Source organism: Camelus dromedarius, chromosome 34 (genome assembly GCF_036321535.1).
Source record: "Camelus dromedarius isolate mCamDro1 chromosome 34, mCamDro1.pat, whole genome shotgun sequence".
Taxonomy (NCBI): Eukaryota; Metazoa; Chordata; class Mammalia; order Artiodactyla; family Camelidae; genus Camelus; species Camelus dromedarius.
In genome coordinates, this window is record NC_087469.1 from 13,076,655 (window position 1) to 13,100,587 (window position 23,933).

At 47.4% G+C, this 23,933-nt stretch overlaps 1 protein-coding gene across 14 annotated transcripts in view; it reads left to right on the plus strand.

Annotated features, from left to right (window-relative positions):
* Nucleotides 1–23,933, plus strand: part of GRAMD1B (GRAM domain containing 1B) — a 154,594-nt gene that overhangs the window by 73,979 nt on the left and 56,682 nt on the right. For 3 of the 14 annotated variants that reach the window (XR_010378941.1, XR_004133854.2, XM_064482169.1), the window contains one exon: nt 20,328–20,426. The exons of 8 other annotated variants lie outside the window; for them this stretch is intronic. Coding sequence is in view for 1 of the 6 variants with exons in the window: in XM_064482162.1 (XP_064338232.1) it covers nt 22,124–22,134 (11 nt within the window). In the remaining 5 variants the exon portion in view is untranslated. Of the gene's footprint in view, nt 1–20,327; nt 20,427–21,849; nt 22,019–22,044; nt 22,135–23,933 lie in introns of those variants that run through there. 3 more of the 14 variants (XM_064482164.1, XM_064482167.1, XM_064482162.1) reach the window with 3 other exon arrangements.

Here is a 23,933-nt window from a genome sequence, read left to right on the forward strand (position 1 = left end):
TCCTTGGAAGCAGATACGCTGTCATTGCCCTGTCAGCACATTGGCCAGAACTAGTCCCGGGGCCCTGCCTGACTGCAGGAAATCTGGGAAAGGTAGGCTTTTGAATGGCAGGAAGAGACACACTGTTGAGATCCAATGATGCCCACCGCAGCTGCTTTTATGGAAGTGTGGGCATGGGCTCACTCCCTTCTTAAAACCCAACAGTGTGTTCTTACTGCCTATAGAACAAGGGCCATCATTTGCGATACCACGGAGGACCTTGTGTGACCTTCGCCCAGGTGTCAGCACACTCAGCTTGCCGCCTGTTTTTGCCCAGATGGTAAGCTCAGGATTTTTTTTTTTTTTTTACATTTTTAAATTGGTGGAAAAAATCAAAAGAAGAGTAATATTTCATGACGTGTGAAAGATTGTATGAAATTCAGATTTCAGGATCCGTGAATAAAGTTTTGTTTACACATTGTCTGTGGCCGTTTTCATGTCACAGCGTCAGAGGTGAGTACTTGGGACAGAGACCTATGGCCCCCAGAGTCAAAATAATTACTATCTGGCCCTTTACACGAAGTTTGCTGCCCCCTAGTTTAGGCAAATAGGGATCCCTCCAAGTACAACAAAGTGATGTGTTTTTACTTGCTACTTCCTGGCTGGTGGTCTCGTTCTAGGCACCTTAATAGTAATAGTGATGGTAATAAAGATATTAATAATAATAATAGGTAATACATAACGGTTTACTATATGACACACTTTAAATGTTTTCTGTGTATTAACTCATAGCAGTTAATTGAGCTCTGTATTATTATTGTGTAGGTTTTACAAATTAGTAACTAAGGCACAGAGAGGCCAAGTAATTGGCCCAAGATCACACAGCCCAAAATTGTTAGAGTTGGCAGTCTGACTCCAGAGTTCATGTTTTTCCTCTACAATCACAAAGCAATTGGGAGATAGGTCTTTGCCCATGAGAAGACCTATACCCATGAAAACGTAGAGAACTATTAGAAGGTAATTTATGAAGACATTTGATGATATGAATTGTATGCATCAATGAGGTACAAGAGCAGACTGAGGAAGAGCAGTTATGGGCAGAATAAATGGAGAAGGGCTTAATGGAGAGGGTAGGCTGAGGGATGTGTGTTGATCCTTGAAGGATGGAGGCCACTGAGATTTCAAGAGGGTTTAGCAGCCCTCTCAGGCAGAGATGAAGCACGTGCTTGGTCACAGAAACCCGAATGCGGGCCTGGTGGAAGAGGGAGAGTGGGGCAGAAGTGGCAGGACAGGGCTCCCTACAGACAGCCTCCAGAGTGAGGCCCAGGCCGGGCTTGCTGTGCTCCGCTGGTAGAAGCCCACAAGCTCAGCATGACCTAGAAGAGCGAGGATGCATTTCCCAGCGTGGTGGGCAGGCTGCTCTGGGGCTGAGAACTGTAGCATTAGAAGTGAGAATAACAATGCTTCTCTGAGCTTTCCATTGAAAAAAACCTCACGGAACCCTACAGGAAAGGTGGTGTTGATCCCGTTTTACAGGTGAGGAAACTGAGTCTCAAAGAGGTTTAAGTAACAGGTCCGAGACCACGTGGTAAGTGACAGAGCTGGGATAAAACTCCAGATGTCGCACTTTAAAGCCTGTGCCCTCAACCTCCACACTCCAGTTCTTGAGTCGGTGTGAAAAGAGTGTTTCTTTGGTAGAAACCTAGAGCTTTAAACTTCGCATTTCAGCTGAGGTTTGCTGAGGAGGTGGGGCAGTCTTTCTGGGTGGTGGTGCTCCCTTTGTCCCCATTTGTCCCTCTACCATGCAGTAGAATGGTTTCTCCAGTGCACTCACCCCCATCGTGACCATATTCATCACTGCTCTGGTGGCTGTCACTTCAGGGCTGGGTCAGGGTTTATTTAAAAGTAAGTTTTTTTTTAAATTTATGAAGTGTGTAATGGATCCATACAGCTTAGAGAATAGTTAAATATTGTCTGTCACCATCTAGTTAAGCATTAGAACATTACCTACCTTTGAAAGCCATTCAGTTTTTGTTTATTTGTTTCTTCTATAAGATTTATGAAAATATTCAAAGGCTAGGAGGATAAGCCCCAGAAAATGCAAATCTTGGGAACTGAGCACTGACTGTTTTCCTGAATCTGGCTTTGGGACTTTGCTTTCTAGAGGAGGCAGGCAGTGCTTCTCAGTTCTACACAGGCACAGACGGCTGCTTCCTCACCGGAGCCCCCTCCCGTTAGCTTTGTGGTGGACCCCAGGGTACATATGCATATGGTTCTGCTGCTTTCTAGTTGTTTGACTCCAGGCAAGTTACTTACCCTCCCCAATCCTTGATTTTTCTTATCTGTAGAATGGAACTAATCACACCTACCTTGGAGGGCTGTTGTAAGGATGGGGAGGATTAAATAAGACAATTCTTGTTTAGTAGGAGACCTGGCACTTTGTAACCACCTTATAAATGTTAAGCTGTTGTTAAAACCTCTATTGTTTTATGTTGTGCATCATTCAGAGAGCAAGGTCATGGTCCTTACTCTCTACACCTAAAATCTAAGGTTGTTTCTCATACCCTCAGTGGATACAGAGAACTCTGATCCTTGCCTTTCCTGGAATAGCCAGGAGAAATGGCCTTGGGCTACTACCTGTCAGTTTCATCCCGCCTTTCAAGTTAACAACCTCCCTCTATCATATGTTTTAGTCTCATTGCTGGACCTCTTCTGTCTCCTGTCCCACATGGATGTGGTCACTTGGTCACTTAACTAGAGGCTCACTGGGTGTGTGGCCTTTAGCAGGGCACCAGTGCCTTCATCACTAAGATCAGAGCTGCAGAGTTTATCTCTTTCGGATCCCTGCAGACTTCAGGCTGAGAATCTCTGGAGAGCATGACCCTTTGATGTTCTTCCCAAGTTCCCACTGGATTCTTCCTATCCTCCCTTTGATTCATTTATTCGTTTGTTTATTCAGGGAACATTTCTTGAGCGCCCACTGGGCTAGGTGGTAGGAACACAAAGACAAGTACCAGCTGGTCCTTGCCCTGAGCGGTGCCTAAAGCAGAAGGCGGCCAGAACTGGGCTCCCTTCCATGGAGGGTCTCACCGGTGCTGCGGATTATAGGAAAATTCCACAGAGGGACTCAGATGCCTCTCCTGCTGTAGTGCAAATAGATTTATCTTTCAGTTAAGATCTTTTTTTGGACCCTTTCTCCTGAGACTGGGAGCCTCATTGTTTCATAATAGCTTCCCTGCAGCGACCTCAACTTTTTATCCTGACTGCATGGTCACGGTTTATATCCAGTGGCATGATGACGGGACACGCAAAGCCCCTTTGTTTTCCGGGGGCTTAACTTGACAAGCCTCAGTATGAAAATTCTGGGAGCTGTGACCACTGAGCTTTTGAAGGTGATCTGCTTTGCTCATTGCACCTTATTTTCCTGAGTCATCTTTTTGGTCTAAAATGGACCATTTTTACATATTTATTTATTTTGCATCTGTTGACTCTGGCGAGTTCAAATGATTTCTTTTAACCCTCTGATTTCATGACCCAAGGCTTCTACTCCATATTTGTGCCTTCTTTGACATAAGCAAGCAGAATAAATCAGTTCTCGTGAAGCACATTATTTGTAAGAGGAGCTAACCACTGCCGTTCAGCTACTAAGCAGTCTTTGTATAAACCATTACGTTTATAGCTGCAGTGTTAAGACTGCTTTTTTTTCCAAAACCTGTACTTGGAGCAGTAAATCCTCAGCTCTGTTAAGTGCTTGGAATAGTGCATGTGCAGCTACAGAGTTGGTTTTTCTGGCTTGCTGCAGTCTTAACTTCTTTCTCTGGCTAAATTCCCCTAACTATATTTCTAAGCATAAGTTAGCACCACTTTTAAGCGGGTCATTAGTGTTGCATATGATTAATAATTGTCATCACCAGTCACAAGAGACCCTCAGCCCCACTTTCCTGGCCAAAGAAGGGCTGTTGACTCCAGATCTGCACCTGTCCCTCTGTTCCCTCACTTCCGGGGATGGGCTAAGCTCCTCAGACTCACTACTTGAAAAGCAGATTTATAATAGTCTCCCATCCAACTTTCCCTTCACATCCTCTCTTAGTCATTCACATTGGAAACTTCTGAGCTATTTTTTCCCTTGTTCTTCCTCACTCCCCACACAGCGACTTCCGTCCTTGCAGCGTCTCTCTGATCTGTCCTCTGTCCTTGCCTGTGACCGCTGCCCCTGACTTAATCCATAACCTTCCAATGTCTTGCTTGGCCTGTGGCAGTAGCCACCTGGTGAACCCCCTCTCTTCTTTCCTTTTATAAACAGCTTTATTGAGACATAATTCACATACCATACAATTAATTCATTCATTTAAAATGTAGCATTCAGCTTTTAGTATATTCACAGATATGTACATCCAGCATGGCAGCCAGTTTTAGAATGTTTTCATCATCTTGAAAAGAGATCCCATACCTTTTTAGCTGGCCCACCCTAACCTTCCCAGCCCAGCCCTAGGTAACTAGTGATCTACTGTCTGTCTGTCTGTCGCTATAGATTCCCCTATTCTGGACTTCCATTCATGATACAGACATACACACACACACACATATATACATATATATATGTGTATACACACACACACACACACACACACACACATGCACACAGAGACATGTACTTTGATGACTGGCTTCTGCCACTTAGTATAATGTTTTTATAGATGGTTGTCTTTAAGGTTCATCCAAGTCATGGCATGTATCAGTACTTCATTCCTTTTCTCTAGGTGAATAATCTCTTCTTGTAACACTTGGGTTCATTTTTCATTTGAGTGACATGCAGGTCAGATTTCCAACCCTTCTTCAAAAATCGAATTTGCCGACAAAATACAGTTGACACCTCGGCTTGGCACTCAGAGCCGTCTCCAGTCTGGCTCCATCCTGACTGTCCAGCCATGTCGTCCACTTCATCTGTCCATGAACCTCTCTGTCCCCGCCACCCTAACAAACCTGTCCTCTGTGGAGTGTCTCACATACTTTTTCATATCACTGCAGTCTCTAGTCATGCTGCTCCTTTGCTTGTGCTGCCTGTGGAAATCCTATTTATCCTTCAGAATTTAGCTTTGCTATCACCTCCCTAAGGAAGTCATCCCAGATTTATCTCATCCTCAAATAGGAATTAATTAGTCCTTTTCCATTCTCTGAGCACTTTGCTTGGATTCCCATAACTACAGTGTGTTGGATTAGATGTCATTCTGTCTTTTATAATGTTACATCTTCTCTGAGAGTAGAGAGTTATTCTAATTTTTGTTTTATTTTCTCACTGTACTTTTCTGTGGGGCTTTACACATAGTTGGTGCTCAAAAAAATTGCTGGATAATTGATTGCATTCTTGTGTTTGTAGTCCTTTTAGCTTTTCAAAGTTCTTTTATATATTTCTTCTCTTTTGAAAATCAGAAGAACTTTCTGAAGAAAAAAATTATCAGTAGTTTTAACTTGTTTAATTTTTTTTTTTTGCAGCAAAAATTGTGGGCATTGCAGAAAAATTTAAAAATATAAAGTGAAAAGAAAAATCATTCATTATACCATTCCTCAGAGATTATCACTGTTAACATTTTACTTGATATCCTTTGAGCTATTTTTTCATAGAAAGATATAAATAGGTGAAATTTATAGCTCATTCTACATGCAGTTCATTGTTACATTCTTTAATTAATATCTGATCTCACTATAATATTCATTTACCTAATTACTTTTAAGGGTAGCATTGCAAATATTTGTCCAGTCTCCTCATATTTGACATTTAGCTTATTTCTAATTCTTCAAGATTAAAACTAATGTCATACCAACATTCTTCAGATAAAAACTTAGAAGCCAGATTTCTAGGTCAACGGCTTTTAATATGTGTGCCAAGTTGCCCTTGGAAAGGTTGTTCCATTTCACATGCCCACCCCCAAGTTTGAGCGTATTTGTTCCCCTTGTCCTTGCCTGCTTGGCATTTCCATTCTTTTTAGTCTTTGCCAATCTGATATTCCACAAGTGGTATCTCAGAGTTGCACTAATTTGCATTTCTTTGATCACTGATGACATGCTTTTAATTTCCCTATTACCCGTGTATATTTCTCCTGTGAATTGCCTTTTTTGTTCTTTGCCCACCTTCCTGTTGAGGTGTTTGTCTTCTACATTGCACACAGCTCTTTAGTATAATAAAGATATTAGCCCTTAGGCACACTTGTTATATGTATTTTCCCTGGAATTTTTGTCTTTCAACTTCAGGCTGATTTTCAGCACGTAGAACTTTCTTTGTTTGAATGTGATCAAGTTAGTCACTCTTTCCCTTTCTTTCACTCTGGTATTATTCATAGAAGGTTCCTCCTGACCTTGAGAGTATGCATATTCACTCATGCTTTCTTTGAGTCCTTCTGTGGTTTGTTTTTAAAGTTAATTACACTGGTCCATTATAATGTAAAATTGTATCTACTTTTATGAAACCCAGGTGAGTAAATTTTCAATCGTGGGACTAGAAGGGACGGTCATAGGTCATGTTCATTCTCCTAGCATCAGAACACCAGACCAGGCTGATAAGCCCCTCTTTTCCAGGGTATGATAGTCAACCACCTCCTGTCAGTCACCCACACTTCCCATAATCCTTTCTGAAATCACCCCTGTTATTGTGTGCCAGTTACATATTAATAATATCTAATCTCAATAGGCCAGTTTGAGGCTTAAATAAATTCGCAACAAAGATATGTGACGATCTACAGCACACTGCATGGCACACGAATGTTCCACGTCAGTTTTGTTGAGTGAATTACTGAATGAATGAGTGAGTGAATGGTGGTGTGAACAGTGATGACAAGTCACTGAAGATGTTGTAAGACAGCAGCAGCTCTTCCACTGAAGCTGGGCCTTGGCCAAACAACAGTGGAGGGAGAGCCCTTGCCAGCTGCAGTGTGCCGGGGCAGTGTGGAAGGAGGAAAAGCCCTGACAGGGGTTCTGAGAAGGTGGCAGTGCAAGGGTTAGGACAGAGCCCACAGGCTCTTGTACACCATGCTTGAGGTACATGAGCAAGTGGGAGCCATGCTGGAGAATTCCAAGGGATGCTGGAGAGTTTGGGATTTGGGGGGAGTTTATCAGGGAAGTTTCCCTGGGGAAGATGCATTGAGACCAGAGCTTTGAAGGAAGGCTGGGACCATACAGGGTAGATTTGTGGAATGCGGTCATTTGATGCAGGGAGTGATGTAATAAGCAAGCAGTATTTTTTTTAAATTTGAAATAGTGATTTTTTTTTGCATCCCTTCCCGCTTTCTTTGCTTTTGCTCTCACTGTTTACTCATTCTCAGCTTTTCTCATCCTTCCTGCTTTTAGTGCCATTTAGAATTCATCATGAGAAAGGTTGTTAGTGGGATTGAGAAAGTTGTCTTCGAAGTGCTTGAGCTTTTGGGTAGAAAGACACCAGGGAACAGGAAAAACAAATTACACTTCAGAGCAGCCTTATGAGAAAACGTTAGCCATAGCAGCCTTTCTCCAGCTCCACTCAGAGTGGAGGGGAAATTTGTGTTTTCTGAGACTTACCTAGCTCAGAGTAGGCACTCCCCTGTTTAAATAAATCAGTGGAGAGAAAAATCTGAATGTGTTCCCCAAGATGTGCAGCTGTTCAGGAAGCTGATGAAGAACACTTGAGGGATTCAACCCGCTGTGGCCTGGGAAGCCGGGTGGGGTGGGCATTTTTGCGATGAGGGATTCCACGGAGGACACCTTGAGGGGTGGCCATGCACCCAGTATGAGATCCCGTGAGCTCCCAATCTCAAGCATTAGAGGAAGTGCAGAAGAACAGGGAAAAGGGACCTCTGCCATGCAGAGAGGTGTGGGACAGACTGGACACAGATGCTGAAGAAACCAGCCCGAGGGAGTCATTGCAGTTGGCTGGTGTTAGCTAAAAGCTCTTCTTGGAAGTCAAGTAATTGGGTGAAATGCCCTCAGTCCCAAGGTAGAAGAGCAAGAAATGGGCTTCTGCTCCAGGATTCACCTTTCCTACTATTAATGCCATCCTTTATTTCAGGGATCTGCAAGCGTCAGCCTGCTGCCTGTTTTGTAAATAAAGTTTTATTGGGACGCAGCCGTGTTCTTTCACTTGCATGTTGTCCGTGGCTCCGTGGCTGCTTTAACCCGACAGCAGCAAAGTTCAGTAGTTCCGACAGACTGTATGATGTGCAAAGCCTAACGTGTTTCCTGCCTGGCTCTTTACAGAAACTCCCCTACCGCTGCTTTACATTATGAATAGATGGCTGATTTTGAGTTGTTTTTCCATGAAAATCATGATTTGCATCAAACCTAAATGCCCAGTTTCCTAAATGAGCACCCCCTTTCCCATGGCACACATTTGCAAGATGACTTACTAGGACCAGTGGTGTGGTTTGGGATTCAGGCCTCTTGAGGATGCTCTCTGAATGGCTAGTAATCTAATAACAGACAATACTAGTTTCTAATATTTTCTTACTGCTCAATACATGCCAGTATTACAGAAAAACTGAAGCTCAGTGAAATTAGGAAAGGTGCCCCAGTTTATGTAAAGTGGCAGGATTTGAACTCAGTCTGTAGGAGAAAAGCCCTGGCCCTCACCACCACCCTGTGCGCTGCACACCCTACCCACTTCTCTGTGGTTACTGGATCAATCATCTGCCATCCTTTGCTTTCTTGCATGAAATAGGTTTCTCTTGGAGCATCCATTCCTTGGTCCATTTTCTTCTCGACCCCCACCCCTCCTGCAGTCACCTTTGTGACTTGGCCCCCCTAGCCTCATTTCCTTGGGGCTAACTCTCCCTGGGAGGATGATTTTGAGAAACGAGTGAGATCTCAGGTTCCCTCCACATCAGCACTTCCTGCCGGATCACTGAACCTCGCTAGAAGGCATCTGTCACACAGGTGCTCTGCCTTCTTGGGAAGACAGGAGGTGCCCAGAGAACCAGCTGGAATGGGGAGTGTGGCCAGGGCCCCAGGGCACCAAAGTAGCAAAAAGGCAGCCGCTGGGCAGGCTGAGCTGGCATTTCTGACCTTTGTGGAGAGAGGGCGTCCTTAAAGGGACAGCGAGCTCTTTTCTTTCCTGGTGGCCGACTGCCAGTTCAGATGCCAGGGATTTGAAGAGACCATTGTTCTGGCGGTGGGAGATGGGGGCCCAGACCGCCCAGTCTTTTTTCCTTTTCCCATTACCAACTGCCTGTCCCCCTCTGATGTGCAGCCTGTCAAGTGTGGAGGGACGGTGAGCTCCCTTCAGTTCGTCACCCACCCGCCCCTCCTCCTCCACCATCTGAACGCAGCCTGTCACCAAGGCCAAAGAACAGAATAGCCCTCACACAGCCACCAGCTCCCCCTCCCCCAGGGCTGCCCCAGTGGAGAAGGAATGGCCTCCTCAGGCAGCACCGAGGTGCCCCAGGGGGTCGTTGACTTGTCCCAGGTGAGCTGAGTGAGGCGGTGGGGCTCGTTCTCCACAAGCGCCTTTGTCAGCCACCTGCACTGGGATCTTCTTCAGTGCCTGTTTAAACTCTAGATTCTTGGTTCCAGTTCTAGAACTCCTGGGACCCAGGAATCTGAGTATCGGCAAGCGCACCATAGTTTGAGAACCACTAACTTAATTAGCAACTTCCAAACCTGGCTGGTCGTCAGGATCACGTGGGGATGTACTGAGTTGGGAGTTATCTGCACTGCCGTGAATTTCAGCCAGGCCGCTTCTCTTTGGCGGTTAAGAGCGGATACCCTGGAGCTGGCCCAGTGGGCTTGAATCCTGGCCTCCACAGGCTACTATCTCTGTGTCCTTGGGTAAGTTTCTCAACCTGGTGTGCCTCGGTTTTCTCACCTGTTAAAATAGGGATAATTTAGTACCTGCTGGATAGGGTGGTTCTGAGGATTAAAGGAGCTGATATCTACAAAGTTTGCACGACAGAACTAGCACATCAATAGTACTGTGTAAGTTTTTGTGAATTTCTTTTTTCTTTTCTTTTTCTTTTTCTTTTTTTTTTTTGGTAAACTGGTCATCCAGGTTTCATGCAGGAGATCACAGTTTGAATAGTCTTTTAGTGGCAGCGTGCCCTGGCTAAGCTGGCCTTGGGAAAGGAAGCCTTACGTGCTTTAGTAAATGACCAGCGGTTCCCGGGTGCGTCGGTGTGACTTGCTCTGAGAAGGTGGCCCTAGCGTCCCCCTTCCCTGTCACTTGGCCGACAGGGTGAAGAGAAAAATCCTGGCCTGATGTCCCCCTCTGGGCGAGGTGATGTTGATGAGCACTGGGATGCTGTCACATGAAGGCCAGAAGCCACGTCTTTAAGGCTGGCTGACCTCTTCAGAGGGGACTGAAGGAGGAGAAACAAGCTGCAGGCCAGAAATAGCTCGACATAAATACAAGGTATTATAATTACTATCCACACCCAGCTCCATCCCCTGAGTTAAATTGAACCCTCTGTGCAGCCTTTCTGACCTCAAGGAAGGAGAGCGGACGCAGGCATCCATGGGGGCTGGGGGTGTGGGGAACCAGGGGTACGTGGGTGGCACCACCCTCAGGAACACTGTTGAGCCAAAATGGGCACTGCTACGTTTAGCCCACATCCAAGTTTTTATTATAACGTTGGTTTTGCTCAACCATTACTTTTCTGAAAATGATTCTGTTGGACTAAATTTTTCCATGTTTAGTATCCAGCTCAAGGCTCCTTTTTCTTCCTGTGCTCTCTAATTTCCCTTTGCATTCATTACTCAGGAGTCAGATGTATCCAGCTGCTTACGGGCATGGTGTGATGTTGAAGGAGGTTGGGAGAGAGACACCCAACCTGGGAGGATTGGGCTGGTCCTTTCTACCTGCCCCCCCACTGCCCCCCAAGTGTTCTGGGAAATATTCAAGGCTGGACAAAGGGCGTTGGTCTAGTAGAGAATTCTAATGCCATACACCCAGGCGGTGGTATTTTATAGATCCTGATACAAGGGGTTTTGGTGAGTCAAATGCTAGATTATTTGGAAGAAAACGAGCCAGTCTCCAGGGCATATCTCGTGGATGTTTTCCATCCTGACGACAAATGTCAGCATACAGGGAGCCCAGCAGTGGGCAGAGCTTTCCTCGCGGCCACTCACTCTCACTTGAGCATAATTCACGAGATTTCCGGGAAGCTTCACAGGGGCATTTCTGTTCTTGGTGGGGATTTTGGTACCTTTGGTGGCTCTGAGACCCACAGTGATGGGCAGGAGGAGGACCTCAGTGGACCGAGGGACACATTTTGTCAACCTCTCTTGGGAGAAGGGTTTGGCTACCTGCCCCATTAGTTAAGAATGTTGATTTATTGTTTTGGAGGCTAATGGATGAGATCCATTGGTGTCTTTTCCTTCTCTTTGGGGGGAGCTCCAGAGAAAATCACTGCTTCGGGTGAAAAATTAGGCCCAGTGAGATCAAAAGGCCTTTCCGCTTTGGAGATTCGTGGAGTCTGTGGAAGTACCTTTGGCCCCTAACAGTAGAGGGAAGTCCTTCCCTCTCAGTCTGGAGAGGAAGCATCTAGAGAATAGGGGCAGGTGGAGATTACCTTCTGGTTTCCAGTAAAAAAATCAGAAGACCCTGTGCTCATTCCTGCCCTGCAGGCTCACAGGGTGTCATCTGTGACCAAGCACTGCTCAGCCACAGCTGATGCCTCAGAGTCGGGAAGATTTGTAAGATCTGGTCTGTAAGTCTGGACCAACCTGGAGATCAGGATGTGAAAGCAACCTCTTGGCTAGAAGCACACTCCCCGCAGCTAGCCTCTTACAGTGTTTGGTTGCCTAAACTCTCAGAATATTACCTGTTACTTCAAACCCAATTACGCAATCTGATAACTTCTCTGTAGAGAAGCAAACCATTGGACACTTCTTTCCTTTGGCTTTCTCTCTTCTCTTCCTCTTTTCAAATATTTGATATCCTGCTTGCTTTAAGGCATCTCTCCTCTAGTCTTAAACACTCCCAGGCGTTTCACAGTTTTGCACAGGGCAGGCTGTCCTGACCCACACCGGCTTATTTAGCTTATCTGAACAATAGACCTCGTAAAGTGGGGTGCGCTTTCTGGGTGTTGTTTGCTGTGGGTTTACTACCTCCCTTCACTTGCTTCTGTTGACGAGGCCCAGATGTATTTTAGTTACTCTCACAGCCACATCGTCGTTCTGGTCCATGCTGAGCACTGTGATCTTCGCTCACTGGTAACCAGGCTTTCGTCTTCCTTCAGGCTCTGTGGAAGAAAGGCCCGTGCCACGAATCAGGGCCCCCTTCCGTCAGGCGGGCCCCAACATCTGGCACACATGGCCAAAATGATCCACCACGTGTGGACTGTGAGAAAGGAGTTTGATTGTGGTTGCATTTGATTTTGGTTGGAGGGCCTGGGACTGCCAGGATGTCACAGCACACGTACATGCCTGGTGTCCCCAGCTTGCCACATGGCTACTTACTTCCTTAGTCAGATCTGCCCCTACCTGTTCCTTTCTAGCCCTTACTGGGTTTTGACTGGAAGAATTAGGCCATGTCTGCACTCTTTATGAGGATTGGCTTAGAGTTTGGAAAGAGAGAGTGCCTCCCAGCTGCCCAGTACAGCCACCCTCATGGCTTTTGAGCTCTTCTCTAGAGAGACCAGAGGTGTGGAGGGAGAGAGAGGAGAGGCAGGGAGTCCTGAGCAGTGATGTGCTCAGAAGAGAGAACGCAGGAGGAGAAGGGGCCTTGGGGCCGGTCCCTGGCCCTGTCTCTGTGACCAGCATTGCTGCTCTGTTCTGCCGCAGTGAGTGGCCTCAGAGCTCCTCTTTTTTTTTAGCACTTGGAAATGTGTGAGGTGAAATGGTTTAGAACAGGAAATAACTTAGGAGTTTATCTAGACGGACCCCTTGTTATAACAGATGGGGAAACTGAGGCCCAGAGGAAAGGTGGGTTATGTCCAAGGTCACCCCACAGTCGGCCATGTGCCTGAACCTCGGGAAGGTGGACATTGTCTAATCAAGTCAGTTTTGGGTTGTGGCCTGTCGGAAACTCCTCCGTTAGCCTGCAGTGTCCTCATCAAGAGGCAAGCGTATGCTGTGTCCTGAACCAGGACAAGCCCTGTCCTGGGAACAATTTTTGGCTAAAGCAGCCCAGGTGCTGCCCTTGGGGAGGGTGACCGAGCAGACTAGCTGCCACAGCTGGACGTGTATGGAGAGGTGGACACTGAGAAAAGACGTCCAGATAAGAACAGCTTACACCCTAGGGGAGCCCAAGTGAGGTCTGGCAACCTCACAAAAGCAGCTCGGACACACCTGCAGAAGCCAGACACGAGGCAGCACTTAGGAGTCCAGGCCCCTGGGCCACTGTAAGGCGAGATGGTGGGAGCCCTCCCAGCACCTGTGTGGGCGCCCCTCCACCCCCACGCCTCATCCTCTGGAGAGCCTGGGTTGAGTGAAAGGAGAGCTGAGTCAGGATGCTGGGACAGTGAGCCCTGGCGCTCTTCCCTCCTGGGCCCACTGACCACCCAAACTCCCGAGACACGGGGTGTGTGGAGTGGGGCCAGGAGGCAACAGCAGCATCCCTGGCACACCCCAAGGACCCCCGGCCTGTGACTAGACCCCTCCTGACTCATCCTGGTCCCCCTCCCCCCACCCAGCGTGGCACTCTTCCTCACCAGCTCCAGGGCCTCCAGGGCAGGGGCCTAACAATGGGGTTTTCATGATGGGAGCTCTGTTAGCCACCAGGGCGGCTGGTTCTCTCTCTAGGTTAGAGGCAGAGTGGGCCGGGGGTGGAAGGAGATGGAGGGGATCGTCACAGGCCAGTGGCAGGGAGGACCCGAGATCTGTCCTTAAGTACAACGTGTCAGCATCTTAACTGGGGCACCAGCAAGCAGGCTTCCCTCTCTAAGACCTTAATCCCGGATTAAGGGGAGGTCAGTTACCTCTGCAGAGAGGTGATTTGGAGGGGGCTCAGTCTCTCCTAATGTCCGGAAGTGGGCAGAGGTAGAAACCCTCGCGTGGTCACCTGCCTGCCGCGGGGCCAGGTCTCTCTGGAAATTACAGACTTGTCCTGAATCCTTGAGCCTGAAATTTGGTGTTTTTCTTGAATTTCAGCAACGTGTCCTGTTGCCTCCATATTCACACATTCCTTTATGGTCATTAGTGTGTCTTGGGTTGGAAAGAGATCCTGAAAGAGACATGGAGACAGATTTGCCTGCAGGAGGTTAATTGGGAAGTGCTCCTGGGAACAAGCCTGTAAGTGAGGGCGTCAGGACTGGGCAGAGGGAGGAGGTAAACTCTGACGCACCTCAGCTGGTCCCGTGGACAGCTGTGGTTCTGGATGGCCCTGCAGAGTCATCCCAGACCAGGGCAAGGGGGCAGGTTTTCATATCCTAATGGACTAGCCATTAGGTGTGGTCTGTCCTTGGTTGGGGCGGAGGGAGGCATACTCCTCTGTGAGCCTGCTTTCTTTGGTCCAGGACAAGTCCCAAAGGGGAGCCCAGTTGTGACCCAAGAGCCACTCTTACTCAGGCAGCTGTGGAGATGAGTGCCTGGTTCTGGAAGGGAGCAGCGCACCATGGTACCTGCTACACTGTAATACTTCACACATGTCTAGGAGTCCAGGATGTTGCACTTGACCTTATAGCTCTTATTCCTCACAATTACCCTCTTATAGAGCAGGTGTATTATTTAATCCTCTTCCATGTTAACTCTGGGGTTGTGAGCAAGTTAAACTATTTTAATTTGCATAATTAGATAATCAGATTAGCTCTGTGTCCATGTTTTAAAAGTCTCCAGCCCTGTTTATACCCACCCTCCCAGCATTCTCTTCATCCAGGGCCCTCCTGCTTGGGCAGGTGTGATTGCCTAGAAAAGAGGACAGCTTGCCTTAGGATAGTCCCCCTTCAGTGAGGCTCTGAGCCTTCCCTTGAATTGCCAATCCCACCTGTCACCGTCCTCAATTTTTCCTTTTCTGCTTTCATTCCTGACAAGGGTTCTCTAGTTCCTGGACTCCACACAGACTCCTCTTATCACCTGCTTCCCATAGAATTATGACCATAGGTTATTTACCTCCATCATCCTCAATCCCATTTTTTCCTTCCCGGGAATCAACTCCAGCTCCTTGCCCCACCCCAATCCCTCCCACGGATGAAGTGTAATGTTCTGATATCTGTGGGCTCTGTGCTGCCTCTCTAGGGCAGAACAAAGTGTTCTAAAGTAGTGCCTGCTCTCTTGTGTAGATTTTTGCTGTGGCCACCAGGCACTCACTCTAATTCGGAAGATCTAGGAAACAGAAGGATTTTCATTCTCTCTCCAGTGCGTATCCAAATATCCCCCAGCTTACCTACCTGAGGTTGTCTTCTCATGTAGAAAGAGGAGTTTTCTAAATCAAAAGAATAGAGCAAATGTGATTAGGTTAAATTAAAACCCAAAGATCATGGAAAAGGTAACACGGAGGAATTGAGCTTTTAAAACTTGTTGAAGGCTCACAGGTGTCCTGAATAAACTTGTAGATGTTTCCATAGTCTTTTGGACTCAATTTCTCATCTGTGAAATTGGAATAGTAAAATTAAATGAGATGTAAGCCAGTGTGCGCTTTATAAAGTGCCTAGAACAAGGCCTGGCACGTAGTTCTCAATGAATGTTGTCTCTGATCATTATGTGAGAAATCCTAGAAAGAGAGAAAAAGTGTTTGGGTTAAAAAATAAAAAACAAATTGACTTTTAGAAAACACAGATCACAAGACTATGCTTTCAGAAGAATTTCTATACTGCCTTACTAGCGAATGAAGATTAAAATCGTATATACCAGTGGTTCTTGAAATTTGCTGCACATTGGGGATCATTTAAAAAAAAATACTGCAGCCCAGCTCTCACCCGCAGACACTGATTGAATTGGTACAAGGGTGTGATCTGGCCACTGGGATATGTAAAAACTACTAGGTGCAGCAAAGTTTGGGAATCACTGGCATGGAACATTCGGTGGATTTATGGTATGATTGATCCTGGCTGAAAATCTAGAACTGATGGTCAGGAACTTTTAGAAAAGAAAAAGGTGATACTCAGCAGTCAGTTATTTATTCTATTTGGATAAGGTTAGAAGAAAATTGGTGGAGAGTTTTGGCATGCGTGGTGACATGGGCTTTGACTCTTATGTAGAAGGAGCCCTAACCCCAGCAAGTTCTCGTCCCAGGGAGCTGGGAGGGGGGGTAGTCTGTTTATCCTACCGGGCTGCATTTGGCTCCAGGGGAAGCTTTTATCCTGCTGAAGTTTGACCTAAGGGCTGGGCGCTGTCTTAGTGGCAATGTTGGTTTGCCATAGGGTGGGAGTGGTGTGAGAGCTATCTGAGCCCTCATCCCTCTCCCCCCACCCTTCCGGCCATTTCTTGCTTCAGGTTTTAATTATGTAGACATCACTGCTCCTCATGTGAGAGATGCAGTATTCATGAGAGGTCTCGGGTTACAGCTGGGTCAGAGGCAATCAGTATACCCATTCAGAACCCCTGATCCAGGTTCCATGGGTGAACGTCTGGGTTGGGACCTCAGAGAGGGCAGAGTGGAAATCTATGGACCATCAGTTCCCCTGCATTAATGGTTCACGAGACATGGACCATATCCTGAGCATTAGTTCTGAAAGAGATATTTAATAGTCTCTGGAGCATCTGATGAGCAGGGCACACCAAGCATTTTACACCAAGACACCGAGTTAGAAGCCCTTCAGTGGCCCCTTCTCATGTTTTGAATTCTTTGGAGATGTGTGGACCTCTCTGGCTAACAGTTTTAACTTCTTTTTTCTCTTCGCACCTTCCGGAGAGACTGTTGTGTTTCTGTGCCCCACTTCTGCCTCCTTGCCCCTCTTCCCCTCTTTGACTGCGGCCAGTTGATGGAGAAGGCATTGCACCACGGCTGAGAATGGACTGTGGGGTCAGAAACTCTGGCTTCCCTGCCTACTGTGTGATCTGCGGAATTTATTTAATCTCTGAGATCTCTCCATTTCCTTATCTGTGAAGTAGACTTGATGTGAGGATTAAATGAGGAAATACGTATGAAGTGTATAAAAACTGTGTCTGGCTCACAGACCGCTCTAAATGCGTTTAGCCGTTTTATTACTACTGAATAACTTCAGGGCAGGGTGGTGCCTTGCTTCCCTGAGCTGCTTCTGGCTCATCCCTAGAGTGATGTATCAGTGGGCATCAGTCAGGAGACAGACACCACGCCAGTACGTTCAACAGGGAAAATTTAATACGAGGAATCATTAACAAGTCAGCGGGTACAGCAGACTCTAAAGAGTGCAGGAGTAACGGATACAGGCAGCGGCCACTACCTCTAGGATTGCAGCAGAGCACCCACCAAAGGAACAGATTGTAGGGGTGGCCCCCACCCAGCCCCCAGGGCTAAGATTCAGAGATTAAGATTTGTTGGAGGGCTGTGGCTGTGGCCCAGTGTATGGCGCAGAAAGTTTCTGAGACACTCCAGACTGGGACAGATAAACCAGAAACTGCCCATTGGGGCACCAGGGAGACTCATCGGGAGGCTGGTGAGATGCTCACAGGGTATGGCTCTGGCATTATAACGCCAGGCAAAGAAGGGTACATTTGGAGCTGAGAGGCAATAAATGGATGGATAGATGGCCTAACTAGGAACGATGGAACTTACCTTGCAGGGTTGGTTATAATTAAATGCAGTGACCTTTGAAGTGCCTTTTCCTTAGCAGGTGTTTATTTATGGAAGGAACGTGGTGTGGTGCAAATGTGGGTCTTAGGAATACTAGTGTGACCTTGGGTAAGGATAGGCTTCGACACTCAGTTTCTTCATCTGCGTGATTAAATAGAAGTTTCATAAGTAAATAAAATATGTGACTAGCACATATTTTATTTGGTCACGTGGTCGATTCTCAGTAAATGTTAGATCTTTGCTCCTTTTTCGCCTTTGACTTACACACACACACTGCAGGGATCACCTAGATGTTTGGGCCTCATAAAAGTGACATGGTGATAGTAATACAATCAGGTTCACTTTTGCCTGTCATTCCCCCTAATTCAACAAATTCAGATTTAGTTAAAGTCTTTGAAGTATTCCCTATGTAAAAAGTCTTTTTTGTTGTTGGGATGGGAGTAGGAATCAGAGATGCAGTAAGACTGTTCCTTTTATCATCCCCATCTCCCATTCTTGTCAACGACAGTTATTAAGCACTGGAGGTGAACAAGATACTGTGTAGACACCACCTTCTTTTTATAGTATGTGGCTGAATGGGCCTGGGTTGAATGGGGCCATTTGGCTCAGCTGGATTTGCAGGTGTACCTTAACTTCTCTTTCTTCCCCCATCCCTCCAGGGTGCTCTTCAGAAAGTGCTTTCGATACTTCACAGGACTCGCAGAAACCTCTTTTCCTTTCAAAAATAGAAACTAATGTCAGTCTTCCTGTCTCTCAGGGAAAGATTTAATTCAGAAAAAGATACCTACTTTTACCTCAATTTCCTAAATTCATTTACAGAAAAGCAGTTTGGGAATTTAGGCACCAAAGAGCTCAGCTGTTCCAACGTGGAGACTGAGTCCGGGGGCCCGGGTTCCGTCTGTGGACGCCCGGTTAGCTTTGTGATGGTCACAGCAAGCACTCTTAGGCCCGGCCGGCCTCTCCGGAGTTTGTGCTGTGACTTTCAAGAAGGCCGAGGGGCGCAGCGCAGATCTGTAAACACAGTCAGTTTAAAAAAGGCCCCTTCCCTCTGCGTGACAAGTGGGAACCACTTTTTCACATACAGTGTAACAGTTAAAGGGAAGGACAGGGCTAAGGTGGCCTGGGGTTCCAGAAACATGCTTTTACTGTTTATTAACCATATACTCTAGGAAAGTTACCAAACCTTCTGTCTCGTAGTTTCCTTGTCAGAAAAGCGGGGGATGGTAAGCACCTGTTTCTTACTGTTGCTGGTAAGATGAAATGAGACCATCCACATCAGAGACTTAGGGAGCGAACTGTACTGTGTATAGAAAGTACTCTATTTCTGTTTCTTATCAGGAGAATCTTGGTTTTGTGTAGCTCAAGCGAGGAAGCTTCTAACCTTTCTAATGAAAGAAAGGCTTACATTTTATAACACAGTAGACATAGTTCAGATTCTCTGACTTGCTTGCTCTGTAACTTTCCTATTATTTAATGAGGTCCAGGCAAAGAACATTTTGGAAACTGAGGGAATAACCTGCACATACCTTGTGCATCTTAAGGAGCTGAGATTTTTCTTAGATGCAGACTCAACTGAAGGCTTCCAAATACCTGTCTCACCACTAGACCATATCTTTTGTTGTGTTTAAAAAAAAAACAGTTATTGTTTTTCACCAATATTGAGACTAATCATAGGTTTCATTTATTTGTGTCAGATACAGCAAAAAGCTTGTTACATGTACTTACCTCATTTAATTTTCACACGATCCAGTAATAGTTATTTTTGTGACTACTTAAAATTTTTAAAGTCTGAAGCTCAGTGAGACTAACTGTTCAAAGGTCCCAAAATTAGGAATTGAGAGGAACAGCATTTGAAGTCAGGTTTGATCTCTAAATCTGCTGTTTTATTGCTGTTGGTGTAAACCATGAAGATACTAAGACTCCAGGGCTATGTAGAGCTGCTTCAGAAGAAAGGTGAATCTGTGCATTTTATAGAAAGGTGAATCTGTGCATTTTATAATGGAAGAAGCAAAGATTTGTCCAAAGTCACATAGTGAGCGGAGCCAGCAAGAAAAGGGTGCAGCTGGTTGGCCCCACCAACCCCTTTGTTTATTGTCCAATTGGAGGACGGGACAGTCAGTGCAAAGATATTTACTGATACCTGTGCTGTACCCAGGACTCCTACGTGTTGGAGGATCATGAAAGAAAAAGCCTGCAGTCTTCTTAGGGAGATAAAACCAATAGAGTGAACAACAGAGTCTACAGTTAAGTTTTAAATTGTGCACTCCAGTTATAAGTGCAGAGGTGGGGAATGTAGCCAGCTTCTCTTGGGTGCTTTTCCATGCCGTTGTTTTATTCCATCTTTTTTTCTTTTCCCCTAACAGTGTCAAGGAGGAAATATGTATTTTTGCCTTTTTCAGATGAAGAAACTGAGTCTGAGATGGGGGTAGGTAGGCAACTTAGGGTCACAGAGGCAGAAAGCAGCAAAATATAGCTTTGAATATAGATCTGACCCCAAAGTCCGAGTTCTTTCCCTGGAGTAACAGAAGGGGAGACAGGTGGGTGGTCCAAGGTGAGGTCCAAGAAGAGGCAGGGCTTCAGCCAAAGTAGGGGCGGGTAGAACTGGGCAGTGCTCACATCCCAGGGGCCACCAGCACACCTTTCTTTGGTGCTGAAACTCCTCTAGGTAACTGAGGCGGGGGCCGGGCAGCCTAAACCTACCTGCTTCCTGGACACTTTGAGGCTGCTGTTCTCCCAACAGGTTGGACCTTTCTTGATGAGCCGTAGGGCTTGGCGATCCCAGAACAAGACATTTTACCACCAGATGCCCAAGAAGTATTAGCTGCCAGCGTTGAGTCAGGTGAGCAGGACGCAGGTGACATGGAGGGGTTATAATTAATCTTCACCTTCAGCATGTTATCCTGTGCAGCTGCGGCAGGCACACAAAAGTCTGCCCTTGAGGGGCATGCAAAGAGAACACATAAACCAACCCTTTGCTACCCAGCGTGTGGTCCATGGCACAACTTGGGCTTCCCCTGGGAGTTTGTTAGAAAGGCTGACTATTGGGCCCCCCTCCCTGGGCTACTACATCAGAATCTGTGCTTTTACAAGATCCTTGAGTGACTGAAGACTGAGAAGCACTGAGCGAGCTAACCCTCACCATTGTTTCTGTTGTTTGTTTTGGCCCAGGTTTGGAAAGAGGAAGCTCTTTGCTCCCCTCAGAAGATGACAGTGGTACTCAGGGGTCTCACAGTCATTCTTGGGGTGTTGTGGGATTTCATGTCAGGTGCTCTGGATTCCCAGCTCAGCCTTTCTTTCTCAGGTTCTCAGCCTTTCCAGGGCTGGGTGTTATGTTCGATGTGGTCATAGCAAGTCCTTATAGATGATTGTTGTGGAAATCAAATGAACTTATGTGAGTGAAAGCGCTTTGCAAGCCATAAATGACTTTCAAAATATTCATTAATATCACTGTTGCATAGAATACCTCTCATCTGAAAGCACATTCCTCTAGGGGCTGTTTCAGTACCAGTGCTGCATTTCAGTGAGTGGGCAGGAGAAAAAACAATTTTAGGAGGTGCAGCTTAGAGTTTGAAAACTCAGAAGACTCTGCTTTGTTGTGAATGTAAGTGTTTTAGTTGTTAAGGGTGTAACCTGCAGGAATCACAGCCTGCTGCCTGGAAAGTCTGGGAGAGGCTGCCCTGAAGAGGCCCTCGGCCATTTTCTTCTGCAGATTACGGTCTCCAATGTATCTTCCTCCTTCCCTCTGTTCCCAACGCTCAGGCAGTGAGAGCAGCTGTCATCCTTTAAAAGATGCAAGGCTATTTTGAGCCAGGCGCTTGTGTTTTGATTTAGTGTCACCTTCTTGATACAGGTTGACCTAATAGGCAACACCTGGGAAATAATTGGTAGCAGCAAAGGGAGCAGAATCTCTTGGGAGCATCATCTCGCGTTTTGTCAGATTTGGGGATGAAGAGGAAGGAAGGCTCGCAGCCCCAGCGGCTCTGTCCTCCGAGGCGGCATGAATAATTGAGAGCTGGCAAGCTGACTGCACCAGAGTTGCATTATGTAAAGCGGCAGGCGGCGGCGTGCGCGCGCGTGCGTCTGCGTGAGTGTGTGCGAGTGTGTCTGCGCGCCGGAGGGGTGCGTGTCTGAGTGTGTCTGTGCGCTGTGCGCGTGCGTGCGGGAGCTCGGAACAGCTGTCTAGGAGGGAGTCGGAGGGAGAGAGAGAAAAGGAGCCAGGGAGCAAGGGCAGTGAGAGAGGGGCTGGGGTCCCGCCGCACGACCACACCAAGTAACGCCTAAACAGCCGCAGGGGAGGTGGGGGGAAGAAATTCAAGGGGAGCCATGCTTAAAATTCCAGAGCCGTTCGAAACAGCAGAGAAAGGAGGCTCCCCCGGCTTGTGAGAGCCCTGCCCCCACCGTTGGCCACTGGGCTGAGGGATGGTCATGGAGGTGCGTGCCCTCCAGCGTCCCCAGGGCCCCCGCTCCCCGCCCCCGCCCCCCACTGCCCAATGCATGAATGAATGAGCGCTGCACTCCACTCCACTACCGTCCCCAATGGCTTCCAGGTTAGTGCTCACTCGTGCTGACGCTTGTGTGTGTGTGTGTGTCCGTCTATCTTTGTTTCCTCCGTGCATTTTTTGGAAGGGGCGCCTGTGCCCGGAGTCGGGTCGCAGCCCTGGGGGCTGTAGAGAGGACCTGTCTGTCTGGCTTGTGCTTTTCCCAGCTGGCGCAGGCGCTGCCGAGAACACAAACCTTTGATGGCACAGTAAATCCGGAGTCCATGTTGTTTTGCTTCTGTTCTGTGTTGGGGGATTCGAAAGCAGCCAGCGTGACATCATGCTGCAGAGGTGCCACATTCTTTTTCCTCCCTAGCTTTTTTCTCTCCCCCTTCCTTCACTGCCTGAGCTGAGCTTTGGGGCATTGAGGGGTGAACCCGGGTCTGGTGGGTTGGGTTGAGGCTGGTGGGGTCCCCTTGGCCAGCAAGACTTCTTCAGGGTCCCCTAACTTGGAGAGAGGAGGGCAGAGGATTGCATTAGCGGTGCGTCATGGAGAGCTGGCCGGAGCTCCTGGGGGAGGTGTGGACAGGCCATGTGCTCCTGTTCTCCTCCCACGGACTTAGCTCTGGGCTGCCCCTGGTGGGGGAGATGTGACCAGAGCAGTGGGGAGCTTGGAGGGGGAGGCAGGCTGGAGGGTTGTAAGGCAGGCCCCCCTCTCAGATGTGGACAGATCCTGCTTCTCCCAAAGAGGGTGAGCCATGGGACACGGATGGAGCTGGCGAGCAAGCGGGAGGAGAGCGTGAGAGGGGAAGTTGAGAGCTCCCATCTCAGGGAAATGAAGGGATTTGTTTATTCTTTGGCTTAGCCGGCATTTGGCTCAGAGATTTGCCATGTGTTTTCAGAAAATAGATACCCAGTGGCTGGGCCTTACTCCCCCACACCTCCTTGCATTGTTAGTTATCTGCTTGATTTAGGCAAGTGGAGGGTGGGGGAGGACTTGAAGCTCTGTCTCCCTGGGGACTCAGCCAGGCACTCTCCAGGGAGAAATCTTTGCCTCTTGACTTTTTCTGACACTTGCTAGCAAGCTGCCTCTGTGGACACTGCCCGGCTCCTCTGCTTCACGCCTGCCCTCGCCCCAGCTAGCCTTGAGCGGCGGGCATTTCCTCCTTTGCCTGGGACAGCACTCCATAGGTTAGAGAAATTTAGGACCTGGTGGAAAGAGCTGGCCTTGAAGGAGCCTCTGGGAACAGGAGAATGTCCCTGTCAAGGCCATGGATGGTAGTACCCCCTTGGGAGAGAACGAAGGAATGGGAGCTTCTATCATCCTTCCTGGGGAAAAAAACTCCTTTCTTTCCTGGCCCTACAGATTTCCTCTGCTGGCAGGAGCCAGCCTGCAGCCCCTTACTCAACTATTGCATCATCAAGCACCCATTCCTTAACTGTGGGACCCAGACACCCTCCTCCCCAACTTGACAGGGGAGAAGCAGACTCACAGAACAGACCTTTCAAGGTCACACATTGTTAGGGCAGGGTTACTAGCTGTTTCTGTAAGGGGCCCGACAGTAAATATTTCAGGCCTTGTGGCACAAGCTGTCTCTGTTGCAGTGACTCAACGCTGCTTTGTACAGCGGAAGCAGCCAGTCGTCCATGGACCAGTGCGCGTGGCTGTGTTCCCAGTAAAACCTTATTTATGGACGCTGAAATTTGCATTTCATATAGTTTTCACACGTCATAAGATATTTTTCCCCCCAACCATTTAAAAACATAACCGTTCTTAGCTATGGGTCATGCAAAAGCGGGTGGTGGGCTGGCTTTGGCCCTCAGGTTGCAGACTGCTGACCTGTGAATTAGACAGTCCTGATGATCAC